Source organism: Brachyistius frenatus, unplaced genomic scaffold (assembly GCF_029030835.1).
Source record: "Brachyistius frenatus isolate BFR_SWC_R1_liver_20210118 unplaced genomic scaffold, ASM2903083v1 Contig_353, whole genome shotgun sequence".
NCBI lineage: Eukaryota > Metazoa > Chordata > Actinopteri > Embiotocidae > Brachyistius > Brachyistius frenatus.
The window spans coordinates 178,957-195,162 of record NW_027210952.1 but is presented as its reverse complement, the minus strand read 5'-3'; the positions used below and the strand labels follow the sequence as shown (position 1 = coordinate 195,162).

Sequence of the window (16,206 nt, the reverse complement as noted above, 5' to 3'; positions counted from 1 at the left end):
GAAGATTGGAGACATCTGGAGAGACAGTTGGCAGCTTGGACAGATGATCTCAGGCGGTTGAATCTGTATGTTCGTTGAAAGGAACCAAACTGTCTTCACACAGAGACTCAGAAGGAAATCTGTTCAGGGAGCTGGAGAGGAGGAAGAGTTGTCTGTAACAAGTAACCCTGCATGACGTGGTCCTCCAGTCAGAAACCTCAGAGCAGGCCATCATGTTTGAGCTGACAGTGAAGATCAAATTAAAGAGGCCCACAAGAAGAAAATGGTCAAAGATCACAGGGGTGGGATCACCTCAGCTCAGAGGATCAAAGGACGTCAGACTCAGATTCTTTAGTCTCTTTAGTTCAGCAATGCCAGTTTGTTGGAACTGCAGGTTCATGGAAACACACTGGATGTATTCATGTTTCTGTTAGCGTCCAACAAAACACACAATCTGCAGGGTTCAAACTGAAAGCTACACATCTCTGTTTCCATCAGGATCCTTCAGCAGGAACCAGATTCTCCTGAACCCAGCTGTGTGTCCATGAAGAGTGACCGGTCTATGAGGCACCCTATTATCTTCAAAGATGGACACCAGTCTGTTGAACAAAGGTAATAATGTAAAAAAATGAAGCTTTCTAACTGGACCTGTATTCAGGCAGCTGCTTGTTAACCCTCCTGTTATGTTTGTTTCTTCGGTACATCAATGATGTTCCCGGGTCAATGTGACCTGGTGCATGTTTAATCATCCAAAAGTTGTCAGAAACCAAAGAATCCTAATAAATATAGTTTGTACCTCATCACCAACACCATTACTAACAATTCAATCAGTGTTTAGTGGAATGGAGTTATTCACCCCTCCATAGATCATAGTTCAATGAGGATAACTCACTCGTTTTCATGAAAAATACATGTTCAAACTATTTTTTAGATTCACTGGAAAAACCTAGATATAAATCTCATTAGTCTACCATAACATGTATTTTATCCTCAATTTTATTTGCATCTTGAAACGTTCTTTTTTTCATGGGGTGATGTAGATAAATAGAGATGAGACACCTCTGCTGTTCAGGGTCATATTGACCCGCTCACTCAAAATCAAGCTAAATGAGTCATAAGGATTGTGTTTCATCCAGCTCCTTCCACTTCTCCCCAAAACACGTGTCCCTTCTAGATTAGTCATTTCTACAATGACTTTCTGTGTTGAGTTTTGAATGACCAGCTCAAAAGCTGACTTGATGTCTGTGATACGAGTCACTACCATCCTGGTTGGACCTGGCTCTGTCTTTACAATGTTTTTAACAGAAGGTCTCAGCTGATGTGTATCAGGTGAAGATGACCGCTGTATTTCATGATTTGTTGACACGAATGTCTCGCTTGGAGGAACAGGTTTATCACTTTCCTCATCTGATGGTTCATCATCAGTCCCATTATAATCTGAATTGACCTCAACATGGTCTTCATCTTCAGACACATCCTCCTCTATGTCACTGTCGTGATGAAGGATGTGCTCCAGAGCCTCCAGGGCGGTCATCCTTTAGTTTCTGTTGCTCATGTTGTCCTACAGTAAGCTGCTGAGTTGTATCTGCAGAGTGTATAGTTGGTAGGACTCCTAAGACACCATTTTGTATGTTTCGGCCCTCTCCTGCTAAGTGTGGGTGGAGGTTTCCTGCAGGAAAGAAAAGGTTCCCTTCAAAATAGTATCTGTATTTCTAACACAGGTGGTAGTTAGAAAGAGAGTGTGTGAGATTGGGATGAAATAGGGTGTGTGTGTGTGTGTGTGTGTGTGTGTGTGTGTGTGTGTGTGTGTGTGTGTGTGTGTGTGTGTGTGTGTGTGTGTGTGTGTGTGTGTGTGTGTGTGTGTGTGTGTGTGTGTGTGTGTGTGAGTGTTTGGGTGAAACATGGTGGGAGGAAGTAAGAAAGACTGTCTCACATTTTCAAAGAAAGAAATGATCTAAACTTGACTTAACCTGATTGCACTGACTCTCTCTACATTTCAGAACTGATTTAAAGATTGTATTACTCAATTTTAAAGCACATTGACACTTGACATTTCATCCTGATTTGTAACTATTGAGCATCTGATCCAAATCACATTTTGTTAGAGTTTGAAGAGTTGATGATGTTCCAATAACTAAACTCCAGACATCACCATTATTGACAGACCAAGCTTTGGGTGAGTTTGGTTGAATCATAAAGCAGCAACAGAGAATCTCCTGCACATCACCTGCAGTGTTTAAACCGACTGAATCCAAAGGTTGATAAAAGTCTGATGATCAAAGGTAAGAATGAGAAATGCTGGCATCTAACTGGATTAGTAATTTAAAAGGGATGTTTTGTCTTCATGTTCAACTTCTGTCAGGTGTTGGTTGTCTTGGTAACTAAAAACATTAAGGGCCTGATTTACTGAAGATTTGCGTCTGTAAAATCACGTGCAAACTCCAAACCACCCGCAAAAAAATGTCCAAGCAGATCTACTGACGACGTGCAGTGAGGATTGCATCTTTCAAATGTGCAATTTAACACACGTTGTCCATTTTGCGTGTTTGCCTGCATACATATGTAATATTGGGCGTTTCTATTTGAACGTGTAAAATACTGGGAGGGGAAATGCAAATACGTAAATTTAACATCAACAATGATATTTACTGAACCTGAAAGTAGAAACGGGAGAAGTGATTGCGTGTAGTTTAGTACGACTGAAGGTTTTAATCAGATGCTCAAATCTGGAGACAGCTGCTCTTATTGTGGTGAGAAGGAGACGCAGAGAAAACAAAGAATACGTAGAGAACGTGGTTTTACACCAGTGAAACATTTTAGAGATGTCAGAGGCAAAAAATGATTCAGACGTGTCGTTTGCCCAGCAATGACATTGAGTTATTGAATGATGATTGACAGCCAACAACAAGAAGGGGCCATGAAATACCAGCAATTAAAAAAACTTCCAACGACTCAGCATTTTCCTGCCTATGGGTCGTTCCAGCGTATCTCTGCTTGGATCTCCCACCAGTCCTGTTATTCAGGTGTTCTGTCACAGGTCCTGAATGTGTCCTGCAGAATTCACAGGTAGCTTCACCAGGTTCACGAGCACTCAGGAGGCTCTGAAGGAAAAATCACCTGCTCATCACAGAAAGATCTGGACCTGCTGATCAGTGTTTGTTAGATGATCTCATCCACCGTCCCTCCGGTTTTATTTGCTGACGTTTTATGATTAAGCCTTTTTTTCCCCTTTTAGTTTTTCTCACAGGATTAACTTTTTGCTGATAATCTCCTGTTTAGAGTTTTGTTCTTGTTATATTTATATTTATTAATTTCAATGGGATCAGATTTGCTTTTCCTTTTGCAGTCGCTGTTTTCCTTTGCTGGAATCACTTTAACCCACAAATCCCTCATTTAAATACAGCGATCTGCACCTGATATCAGTGACGCAAATACTCTTAATAAATCACCTGCAAAACAGGTGCAAAAAAATACTTGTTATCAGTGGAATGATTATATGTTATTGTATGCTAAAAATATTTATACACATGTCAAGTTGTGCATACAGCAGGTCTATGTGTTGAATGAACATGAATTAAACAGCATCTAAAGCTCTTATTTTGACGGCTGATGTCGTCGTTGTTTCTATATTATAGTCACAGACTGTTTTTCTGGAAAGATACGCAGCTTTTAGGAGGTTTTTTTTGTAACTTTTAGCCTCGTGGTTCTCTAAGTTCAATAAATGGATCAAATTCAGTAAATAAAAAAATAAAAAGAGGAGAACTAAAATATCTTTGTGATGATTATTATCAAAGGAAGTGATCACATATTCCTTTATCAGGTAGTGCTTTACAAAAAAAATGGCATTTTTGTTTCTCAACTTGCAATTTTTTCTAATTTCCTCAATTTTCTGCAAAAAACTCTCAACGTTTTGCAAATTTCCTCACGACTTTTTCAGAAAATCCAGCACAAAATTAAACATTTTTGATGTCAATAATCACAAAAAACTCCTGGAGTGACTGTCTCAACTCCTCACATCCAGAATATCAGTAGATGGTGTATTTTACAGGTGTCCCATGAAGGCCTCACAGGTATCCGTTGATGGTAGTTAAGGGCTGTTCACAGAGAAGCATCTTGTTTTCTCCTCCTTTCATCAAATGCTGTTGCTCAAAGTCCACAGTAAACCGTTGACATGTGAAACTCTTCATTTAGACTGTAAAGCGTCATTCCAAGTGTTGGAAACAGTTTCAGACTCCAACTTATTGATGTTAACTGAAAGTCCTTTATTCTGTGCCTGGTTTCCCTTCAATTAATATGTGATATGTTTATCATCAACAGTCAAATATGGAAAAGAAAAAGTCAAATGTTCTTTAAGTTTCTTTCACAAAACAGCAGCAACCTGAGCACTCAGTATTAACAGTCTGATGCTTCAGTTATTTTTTAACAAAAGCTGAGAACCAAACAACAACCATACAAACACAACAAAGTGGAACCCTGCACAGTAATGAAGAAACAGACAGTTCTCCATGTGTGAAATCAACCTGAACTGAAGGGAAAGAATCAATAAGACAAGAAGTGGAGACACATCAGCAGCATTTGTTTCAATCAGGACTTTGATTTGTTTTTCATTCATTTTTCAGTGATGTTCATTCATTTCACAGGTCAGAATAAAATAGATAAAAACATGTTTATGTTTGCAGAGATCAGTTCAACAGCCAGAGAGCCGAGTCTCCAGGATCCATCTGTCTGTCTCTGAAGAGTGATCAGTCCAAAGATCTTGATCTAGTCTTCAGTACTGAACCAGGACCTTCAGACTCAAAGTAAGAGACTGTTGTTGTTGTAAACTGACCACATGGAAGATGATACATTGAGGATGAAGACAAAATGCTGAGCTGAAATATTTTTTATTCATGAAGCAGAACTATTTAAAATCAGGAGGATTTTAGTTTGAAAGTATTTCTGTAGTAAAACACCAGAAAACCTCTATTTCACGTTTCACACTTCAACAAAGTATTCCAGTTATTCCACTGAAAACATGTTTCAGCCTATAAACATCTGAAAGTTTAGTAAGTGGACCTCTGAGCTTCGATTCTCTCCATCATACAGTAGATTGTTCTGTGAGGTCCAGAACAAACATCTGAGGGCAGAACTTCTATAAAAGTTCTCTGCAGATAAAATCTGATTCAGACGGCTTCTCTGGTTTCAATATTTGTGTTTCATTCATGTTTCATTTGGTCGTTGACAGAACCAGAACCAGACCTGGACCGCAGACAACCAGTCAGACCAGCACTGTACAAAGTAAGCCTGTCCATCTGTCTGCTGAGGACTCGGTTCTGAAAACTGGACCTGTTGTTTTATACCGTCTCATTTGTTACATCAGACATTTAAATGATTGTAAATCCAACAGAACTGAACCAGGTTCTTCTTCCTGTCTTTGGTTTGTGTGCAGCTTCTTTTTCTTAGTCTGACAGATGTTCTTGTCTTTGTCCAGATGTTGCTCTGCAGCAGGTTTTAGATGAACATAAGATCAGTCTGAGGAGGAGATGTGAACATGTGACTGAAGGAAGTGATGAAAGAGGAAGTGGAACCCTCCTGAAGAGGATCTACACGGAGCTCTACATCACAGAGGGACGGAGTGAAGAGGTTGATACCCAACATGAGGTGAGGCAGCTGGAGACCAAGAAGAAGATCCTCCATGACACTCCAATCAAGTGCCACGACATCTTTAAAGCCTTCCCCGACCAGCAGAGCCCCATCAGAGTGGTTCTGACCAACGGCGTCGCCGGTGTTGGAAAAACCTTCTCAGTGCAGAAGTTCACTCTGGACTGGGCCGAGGGCTCGGAGAACCAGGACGTCAGTGTGGTGATTCTGCTGTCGTTCAGGGAGCTGAACTTGATCCGAGATGAGCGGTACAGTCTTCTCACGCTGCTCCGTGTTTTCCATCCAACGTTCCAGAAGGTCTCAGCAGAGCAGCTCGCTGTCTGGAAGCTTCTGTTCATCTTTGACGGCCTGGATGAAAGCAGACTCTCTCTGGACTTCAGCAGCAGGAAGCTTGTGTCTGATGTCACTCACGAGTCCTCCGTCAACGTGCTGCTGACAAACCTCATCGAGGGGAATCTGCTTCCCTCGGCTCTCGTCTGGATAACTTCCCGACCCGCGGCGGCCAATCAGATCCCTCCTGAGTGTGTGGACAGGCTGACAGAAGTACGAGGCTTCACTGACGCCCAGAAGGAGGAGTACTTCAGGAGGAGGTTCAGTGATGAAGAGCGGTCCAGCAGCATCATCTCCCACATCAAGACCTCCAGGAGCCTCCACATCATGTGTGGAATCCCCGTCTTCTGCTGGATCAGCGCTACGGTTCTGGACCACATGTTGACCACAGAGCAGAGAGGAGAGCTGCCCAAGACCCTGACTGACATGTACTCACACTTCCTGCTGGTTCAGACCAAGAGGAAGAAGAAGAAGTACGATGGACACGAGACGAGTCCACAGGAGCTGACGGAGGCTGACAGGGAAGTTCTTCTGAAGCTGGGGAGGCTGGCGTTTGAACATCTGGAGGAAGGAAACATCATGTTCTACCAAGAAGACCTGCAGCGGTGCGGTCTGGACATCACAGAGGCCTCGGTGTACTCAGGAGTTTGTACAGAGATCTTCCAGAGAGAGTGTGTGATCTTCCAGAAAACAGTCTACTGCTTTGTTCATCTGAGCGTTCAGGAGTTTCTGGCTGCAGTCTACATGTTCCACTGTCACTCCACCAGGAACACAGAGGTGCTGCAGGACTTCCTGGGAGATAACAGGGCCTCAAATGTAAAATGTTTTCTTGAGAAAATTGTAAACATTTTATTTTTGTTTGTTTTTGTTTTTGACGTACCATCTCTGGATAACTTCCTGGGAGGAAACTACAGAGACTCATCTCTGGATGACTTCCTGAGAGAGTCATGGAAAAATCTCTCCAAATTCAGAATGGCCACCTGGACCTGTTTGTTCGCTTCCTTCATGGCCTCACTCTGGAGTCCAACCAGAGACTCTTAGGAGGCCTGCTGGGTCAGAAAGAGAACGGTCCAGAGATCATCCAGAGAGCCATCAACAACCTGAAGGAGATGAACAGTTATAAAATCTCTCCAGACAGAAGCATCAACATCTTCCACTGTCTGATGGAGATGAACGACCTCTCAGTCCATCAGGAGATCCAAGAGTTCCTGAAGTCAGAGAACAGATCAGGGAAGAAACTCTCTGAGATCCACTGCTCAGGTCTGGCCTCCATGCTGCAGATGTCAGAGGAGGTTCTGGATGAGTTGGACCTGAAGAAGTACACCACATCATCAGAGGGACGACTGAGACTGATCCCAGCTGTGAGGAACTGCAGGACTAAAACATTTTCATTATTCTTAAAAGTGCTCGGTGAGTCCACATGTGATCATTAACGTTATCAATCAGATCAGTAGTTTGGTTCGTCCTCAGTGGTACTACAGAAAGAGTCTCGTGGAGACAGCCCCGAGTGGTCCTCAGTGGTGCTACAGATAGAGTCTACGGAGACAGCCCCTAGTGGTCCTCAGTGGTATTATACTTTAAGACTCTTCTGCATCTGCCTCACTTTTCTGTATTACTTATTTTTTTAAGAGGAGACACTTGTTAACTGCTTACCCTTCAAACTACTGGTTTTAACTTTATAACACAATCATTTATTTATCGAGTCTTCTCTATAATTCAGTCCAAAAATAAAGACATAAAGATGTTCAACGAGTATTTTATAATTCATTTTTAGCCTTTTGGGCTGAAATAATATAATTTTTGAATATAAAGTCAGTCTAATAATAATCACAGACAAACAGAGAGATGCTGCAGAGAAGCTGCCGGGATGTGGACAGAGAAACATGGAGGCAGCTGTAGCAGACGTGATGCACTGATGTGAAGACTGAATGTCAAACTCTTTCTCATCAATTACATTAAGTAATTAAAACTGCAAGCAGTGATGTACGGGCCCTCGCACTCCGGCGCACCATCTCCCCGAAGCCGTCTCCCCGAACGTGCGGCGCGCGAGGGACCGCGTATCCCCGCTTAAAGTTGCTATTTTTGTCTCGTTTCCTGTCTCCAGCAGGGGGCGCTGGCGAGCCGTTTGGCCACGCCCACTCGCAAAACACATATCACATGTATCGTCTCACCACGCTGGATGTATGCCACACGTTTCGTGAGGTTTCAAGCATCCTTTGACTTTAAACATAAACTTCCTGTGTCACGGCGAGACATCTAACTTTGCTGCATCGTCACGGCGACGACCATTGACAAAGTCGAAAGAATGTCTCAATATATCATCAACTACATGTTTAGGTTATTGTGAACCGACTTTAGGTTCATGGGATCAACCAGCTCGATGAAGAATGTAAAAGTATGAAAAGTGTCATTTCCAGTGGCCAACAGGGGACGCTATGACTATGAGCGAATATTACCACACAGGGGTCTTCAGGGCGGGGCTGTTATCATACCTGTGATGTTTGGGGAAGGTCGGTCCATGTACATAAGATTTAAAGCAACTCGTAGTTTCGTGGCGAGACGCTCAAAATGGCCGCCACGCTACGGGCACACACATCGATGAAAACAAATTATTTTGATAACTTTTAATCCCAAACATGTTTTCTATCCATAGAACCTAAATTCAAGTCGGTCCGACAAAATCCCTCGGAGGAGTGATACACGTGTCCACCGGATTTCGTGAATTTAGCTAAAGTTGGCCGCCGGGGCATCTCTTTAGGGGGCGCTCTCGAGCCATTTGGCCGCACCAACTCGCGACTCCACTAGAATACGAAATTTTTCGCCGGGAGACATACAGTGGTGTGAAAAAGTGTTTGCCCCCTTCCTGATTTCCAATTTTTTTGCATGTCTGTCACACTTAAATGTTTCAGATCATCAAACAAATTTAAAAATTATTGAAAGATAACACAAGTAAACACAAAATGCAGTTTTTAAATGAAGGTTTTTATTATTAAGGGAGAAAAAAAATCCAAACCCACATGGCCCTGTGTGAAAAAGTATTTGCTCTGTCCTGTTAAAACATAACTTAACTGTGGTTTATCACACCAGAGTTCAATTTCTCGAGCCACACCCAGGCCTGATTACTGACACACCTGTTCTCAATCAAGAAATCACTTAAATAGGACCTGCCTGACAAAGTGAAGTCGACCAAAAGATCCTCAAAAGATAGACATCATGCCAAGATCCAAAGAAATTCAGGAACAAATGAGAAAGAAAGTAATTGAGATCTATCAGTCTGGAAAAGGTTCTAAAGCCATTTCTAAAGCTTTGGGACTCCAGCGAACCACAGTGAGAGCCATTATCCACAAATGGAGAAAACTCAGGAGTGGCCGGCCGACCAAAATTACCCCAAGAGCGCAGCGACGACTCATCCGAGAGGTCACAAAAGACCCCATAACAACATCCAAAGAACTGCAGGCCTCACTTGCCTCAGTTAAGGTCAGTGTTCATGACTCCACCAGAAGAAAGAGGCAGAAATGGCTGCATGGCAGAGTTCCAAGACCAAAACCATCGCTGAGCAAAAAGAACATTAAGGCTCGTCTCATTTTTGCCAGAAAACATCTTGATGAGCCCCAAGACTTTTGGGAAAATACTCTGTGGACTGACGAGACAAAAGTTGAACTTTTTGGAAGGTGTGTGTCCCGTTACATCTGGCGTAAAAGTAACACCGCATTTCAGAACAAGAACATCATACCAACAATAAAATATGGTGGTGGTAGTGTGATGGTCTGGGGCTGTTTTGCTGCTTCAGGACCTGGAAGACTTGCTGTGATAAATGGAACCATGAATTCTACTGTTTACCAAAACATCCTGAAGGAGAACGTCCGGCCATCTGTTCGTGACCTCAAGCTGAAGTGAACTTGGGTTCTGCAGCAGGACAATGATCCAAAACACACCAGCAAGTCCACCTCTGAATGGCTGAAGAAAAACAAAATGAAGACTTTGGAGTGGCCTAGTCAAAGTCTTGACCTGAATCCTGTTGAGATGCTGTGGCATGACCTTAAAAAGGAGGTTGGTGCTGGAAAACCCTCCAATGTGGCTGAATTACAACAACTCTGTAAAGACGAGTGGGCCAAAATTCCTCCACAGCTGTAAAAGACTCATTGCAAGTTATCGCAAACGCTTGATTGCAGTTGTTGCTGCTGAGGGTGGCCCAACCAGTTATTAGGTTTAAGGGGCAAACACTTTTTCACACAGGGCCATGTGGGTTTGGATTGTTTTTCTCCTTGAATAATAAAAACCTTCATTTTAAACACTGCATTTTGTGTTTACTTGTGTTATCTTTGACTAATATTTAAATTTGTTTGATGATGTGAAATATTTAAGTTTGACAAGCATGCAAAAAAATAAGAAATCAGGAAGGGGGCAAACACTTTTTCACACCACTGTATGTGTATCCACTTTCATGAGTTTTTGAATATGGTAAAGCCTCCAAAAAGGCAAATCACTTTACGTAAGAAGAAGAACGACGACTCACAACCAACATCTTTACGAAATACAATAGGGCTTTCGCACCGATGCTCGTTGCTCGGGCCCTAAATATAAAGTGTCCTCTTTCTTAGTAACATGTTTTGTAATATTTGTGTTATCACAGACTCGCTGATTGTGGACTCTCAGAGACTCACTGTGAAGTCGTGGCCTCAGCTCTGAAGTCTGACCACTCCCATCTGCAACATCTGGACCTGAGCAGAAACGACCTGCAGGATTCAGGAGTGAAGCAGCTTTGTGCTGGACTAGAGAGTCCAAACTGTCGACTGGAGACTCTGAGGTCAGTTCACTGTCTGCTGCTGCTGTAGTTCTTGAACTCATGAACTTTAGTTCATGTTGGAGATTTCTGAGCACAAATCTCAATAAACTTCAGAGCTTTCAGAAAAGTCCTGATGAGCTTCAGACCTTCAGACTGAAACAGAAACTAAATAATAAAGTATCTGCATGTTTGTCTGAGCACACAGGTTCACACACATGTTTGAAAACAACACTCACATGTCCATATGGACATGAAAAGACATGTCAGTGTCAGCAGTCCTTCCTCCTGTCCACTCTGTCTGGGAAGAAATCCTCTGATGACCTGACTCCAGTGGTACCAGATGGACGACATCATCCACAGCTGTGATGTGTGTGAACATGTAAAGTTGACAGTGATCCGTGTCCTCAGCAGTCTTGAGTTCACAGATCCAGTCGCTGTGTTTCCTGTGTGAGCTGCAGTGGAGGGACAGGAAGTCAAAGAACCAACGTTGTTCTCAGTCATCTGTCCCTCTGCTGGGTTTGTGATGGATTTCAGATCTATTGTAACATGCAGAGAAAATCAATGAAGAGCTGCTGAAACTGAAGTTACATGGAATCTTTGACTGGAGTTTGGAAGTAACTGATGATGTTTGTAGAAGGCCGACATGTTGATCATCCACAGTCACAGAGAGGACAGAGTTACTCTTTGAAGGACAAACTGATCTGTTGTCCTCCATCTTTTATTCTTTATTCAGATTGAGGAGCTGCATTTTGTCAGACATCAGCTGTGATTCTCTGGTCTCAGCTCTGAAGTCCAACCCCTCCCATCTGAAACATCTGGACCTGAGTATCAACAAGCTGCAGGATTCAGGAGTGAAGCAGCTGTGTGGTTTTCTGGAGAGTCCACACTGTAGACTGGAGACTCTGGAGTAAGTTCACTGTCTGTTACTGTTGTAGATCTTCTCTGTTTAATCAGCAGCTGCAGCTCATTCATGTATAAACAGAACCTCCATCCTTAAAGCTGTGAATGATTTTCTGTTCTCTGGTCCTGAACTCAGTGAGTCGTCCCAACAGACGAGTGTTTGTTGCAGAAAGTGTAGAAAATGTTCTCTGATGGTTGATAAATGAATGTTTGTAATGTGTGTTAAAGAGTCTCAGCTGGAAACAGAAGATCCTCTGAACTCTGATCTGTTGAAACTCAACGATTTCTTTCAGTGTGACCTCACAGATAAAGTCTGATCACTGATATTGATCCTTCACAACACACTCAGATGAAAGCACATCATCATCAGCTGCAGCTGTTTAAAGTATCAGTAGAGTAGTGATGGTGTAATGAGAGACCTGACGGAGGTGAGCAGCATCTTATTGATCTGTGTTGACATGAAGAGGTGGATGATGTTAGGATCCACCAGTTTCCTGTCTTCCCTGAGGGTTGAACTATGAAGCCAGATCAGTGGGTTAGTGAGGTATGTTGAGACTAAAGGGTTGTCAGTGTCACCAAGGTCACTCTCTTATAACTTGGCTAGATCACCATGGTAACTGATGCTTCGAACTTAACCTGAGATATAGAGACACAGAGAGGCAGACACAGTGAGAAAGAGACAGAAAGACAGAGACAGAGAAACAGAGAGACAGAGAGACAGAGACAGAAAGACAGTCATTAAGAAAAGTCAAGGGCTCCCACCTGTCCAGAAACACCTTTTTCCATCAGAAAGCCTGTAAGTGTTTTATCATCGATGACATCATCAAGGACAGTGATTGTAAAGAAACACCCATCTTTTAATACTTTATTGTCTTCATGACTTCATTTAAAAAACCTGTGCAACTTTATTGTCCGTTTCTAATCATCTCAAGAAGTGTAATAAAATATGAATCAAACCTCAAATAATAAAATAAACAATCGTCTTCATGAAGCTAAACTTCTTTCATTATTTATTTTAGAGCTAAACTTCCCTTTGACAGAGAAGACCTGTAAGAAACTGGTTTCTGATCAGATTGAACACTGATGAAAGGAACCAGGATTAACTAAACCTGGTCTGTTAGCCTGGTCTGTGAACCTGGTCTGTTAGCTCGGGCTGTTAGCTTGGGCTGTTAGCCTGGTCTGGACCAGTTTAGTTGCACAGAATAAATCTCCATGGTAATTTATGTGCCACTGCTTTTGTGAAACTGAACCAAGGTTTAATTAAACCAGGATACCTGGAAAATCCCATCTTAATCCCTGATCTAGTTTTAGTGAAACAGGCCCCAGAAAGCCTGAGTTAGTAGAGAAAGTTGTTGAGCACCATCGTAGTACCGATTATCTCTGACTGAGAGTTTCATCTTTGTTGAGCAGCTCGGACAAAGAAAGTCTGAGTATGTTGAAGTTGCTTCCTAGTCCAGCCCTCTGATCCCTCTTCGTTTCCCTTTTCCTTGTGTATCCTGTCAGTCTGTGTCTGTTTGCTCTGTGCTTAGCTCCTCCCCCTGCAGATTCCTCATTCATTCCACCTGACGTCGATCACCTGCCACACATGTCAGCCCCATAAGGAGGGGATTTAAAATCCAATAATTACCTGCCACACACCTGGACGCAACCTCCTCATCAGCCCTCCTCTGGTTAAATGCTGCAGTGCTGCAGTTGCTTAGCAGCAGATTGTCCAGTCTCCCAGAGTGTTAGAACTCCTGATGGGCCCCTTAGTTTTACTGAGTTCATCTTCTTTCTGAAACCTCTTTTGATACTGTAGTCCAGTCTTCCTGTCGTCGGTTCCTCGTTTGCTCTGCTTCAGCTTCACCTCCATCTCTGACCTGCAGCCATGCCGAGCCTCCAGCCGCTCACCTCGGCTGCTCTGCCGGTTTACGGTCACCTCGGCTCGGCTACCTACCCGATCGGCTCCGCCTGTCTTCAGCTACCACGGCCCGGCTCCTCAGCCGCTCGGTCCCGCTGTGCTCCGGCCACACCGACTCAGTTACTCACCACATCGCTTCTCCGGTCTCCCTCCATCTTGAAAACTCCAGCGGCTGCAGTCCTCCTGATCCGGCCGCTCACCTTCACCAGCTCTGCCAGCTCTCCGGATCTCAGCTTCCTCAGCCGCCCGCTCCAAATCCACCAGAACTCCTGACCTGAACCTCTCGGGTTGAGCTCGCTCCACTTCCACATAAACCTCTTCACTGTTTATCTGTCTCGTGTCTGGCTGTTGGGAACCCACGTAAACTATGTGACCGTTCAAGTTCCTCCGTCTTCTCGTCCTCAGCTCAGGGTCGTCGTCCTTTTGGGTCCAGTCCTGTTCTCAAAACGTAACCGATGAATGTTGTGCTGACATTTGGATGATGTCAGTAGAAGGCTGACATGATGAAGATCCTCAATAACAGAAGGACAAAGTTATTCAAACTGATCACATGATTTTATCTCCATCTTTTATTCTTTATTCAGATTGAGGAGCTGCAGTTTGTCAGAGATCAGCTGTGATTCTCTGGTCTCAGCTCTGAAGTCCAACCCCTCCCATCTGAAACATCTGGACCTGAGTAACAACAAGCTGCAGGATTCAGGAGTGAAGCAGCTGTGTGGTTTTCTGGAGAGTCCACACTGTAGACTGGAGACTCTGGAGTAAGTTCACTGTCTGTTACTGTTGTAGATCTTCTCTGTTTAATCAGCAGCTGCAGCTCATTCATGTATAAACAGAACCTCCATCCTTAAAGCTGTGAATGATTTTCTGTTCTCTGGTCCTGAACTCAGTGAGTCGTCCCAACAGACGAGTGTTTGTTGCAGAAAGTGTAGAAAATGTTCTCTGATGGTTGTTAAATGAATGTTTGTAATGTGTGTTAAAGAGTCTCAGCTGGAAACAGAAGATCCTCTGAACTCTGATCTGTTGAAACTCAACGATTTCTTTCAGTGTGACCTCACAGATAAAGTCTGATCACTGATATTGATCCTTCACAACACACTCAGATGAAAGCACATCATCATCAGCTGCAGCTGTTTAAAGTATCAGTAGAGTAGTGATGGTGTAATGAGAGACCTGACGGAGGTGAGCAGCATCTTATTGATCTGTGTTGACATGAAGAGGTGGATGAATGTTGTGCTGACATTTGGATGATGTCAGTAGAAGGCTGACATGATGAAGATCCTCAATAACAGAAGGACAAAGTCATTCAAACTGATCACATGATTTTATCTCCATCTTTTATTCTTTATTCAGATTGAGGAGCTGCAGTTTGTCAGAGATCAGCTGTGATTCTCTGGTCTCAGCTCTGAAGTCCAACCCCTCCCATCTGAAACATCTGGACCTGAGTGACAACAAGCTGCAGGATTCAGGAGTGAAGCAGCTGTGTGGTTTTCTGGAGAGTCCACACTGTAGACTGGAGACTCTGGAGTAAGTTCACTGTCTGTTACTGTTGTAGATCTTCTCTGTTTAATCAGCAGCTCGTTCATGTCTCATGTTCATGACTGCAGACTGGGAGGTCAGTAGAGGGTTGCAGTCGCTCCGTGCTGCTTTCAGTGATGTAACAAACCCAGCTGGTATCAAAGATCCAGTGTTTCCTGAAAACCTTCTCAGTGCAGCTGTGAGAGGAGACGGAGAGACGACAGTCAGCCAATCAGATCAGCCTGCGTTTGAGTTGCTATGGAGACGACTGTTGTTGTTGAGTTCATGTGTGCAGGAAGTAAAGCTGATTCCAGCTGACAGGAAGTAGAGAGCCGGTTGTCCTCGTCCATTACATCTGATCTCAGACTGTTTGTTCTTTCATTGACTGCAGCCTGCACATCACAGAACCAGCATTACATTAGTAACCATGGTGGTTCAACGGACCTGCTGGAGTCCAGTTGTTGTCCAGACTCAGCAGTTTGTTTCCTCAAACTGTTTGTGAGCTTGGAGCTTAGCGTGTTCTCTCCAACACGTTAACATGAGAGCTGTAAGGAAGCAGGCTGCTGCACGGCTGCTCTGAACAGGACTGAAGTCCTGCTGCTCTTTATTCTGATGTGCTGCATCACTGACTGACAGCTGATGGAGGGAGTCTCTGCAGACACTCAGTTCTCACCTCTGATCTCTCTGCTTCTCTACAGATGGAGGTGATGATGTGTGAAGGAGAAGCATCATTTTTATTCTTTAATCTGTCCATAATTTTTTTCTTTTACGTTACACACATGTTGCCATGGCGCTACAGTTCAGGTGGTTCACAGTGAATGTTACCCTCAGAAGGTCCCAGTGGAACTCGGTGTCGACAGTCGACAGTCTGGGGGACGAACTCACGGCGACACAAAGAAAACCCACCTGGTGTCTCCTGACCGGACGATCCTTCTTCGGTCTCGGATAGTGTGGGATATAGATCTACTTAGTGCATATGAGGGCTCACATGCTGTACACTCAAAATATATACTGACTGTAAACATTGTAGAACACATTGCTTATGCAGGAACATATCACGTGTATGAAATATGGCCAAATGTAAGATGCAACTAGTGCATCATATTAGGAAATGAAATGTGTTGACTGTTTGTCTTAACATAGAAAACAGGAATCT

At 43.4% G+C, this 16,206-nt stretch overlaps 1 protein-coding gene across 1 annotated transcript; it reads left to right on the top strand.

The window, feature by feature from the left end:
- The first annotated feature begins 5,165 nt into the window (after positions 1-5,165).
- LOC138636108 (protein NLRC3-like) lies at positions 5,166-15,063 on the top strand. Its single transcript, XM_069723956.1, is given in 7 exon segments — positions 5,166-5,256; positions 5,450-6,889; positions 6,892-7,327; positions 10,577-10,756; positions 11,469-11,642; positions 14,120-14,293; positions 14,886-15,063. Coding segments are annotated over 7 exon segments (2,658 nt in total). The 5' UTR covers positions 5,166-5,180.
- Positions 15,064-16,206: the final 1,143 nt, after the last annotated feature.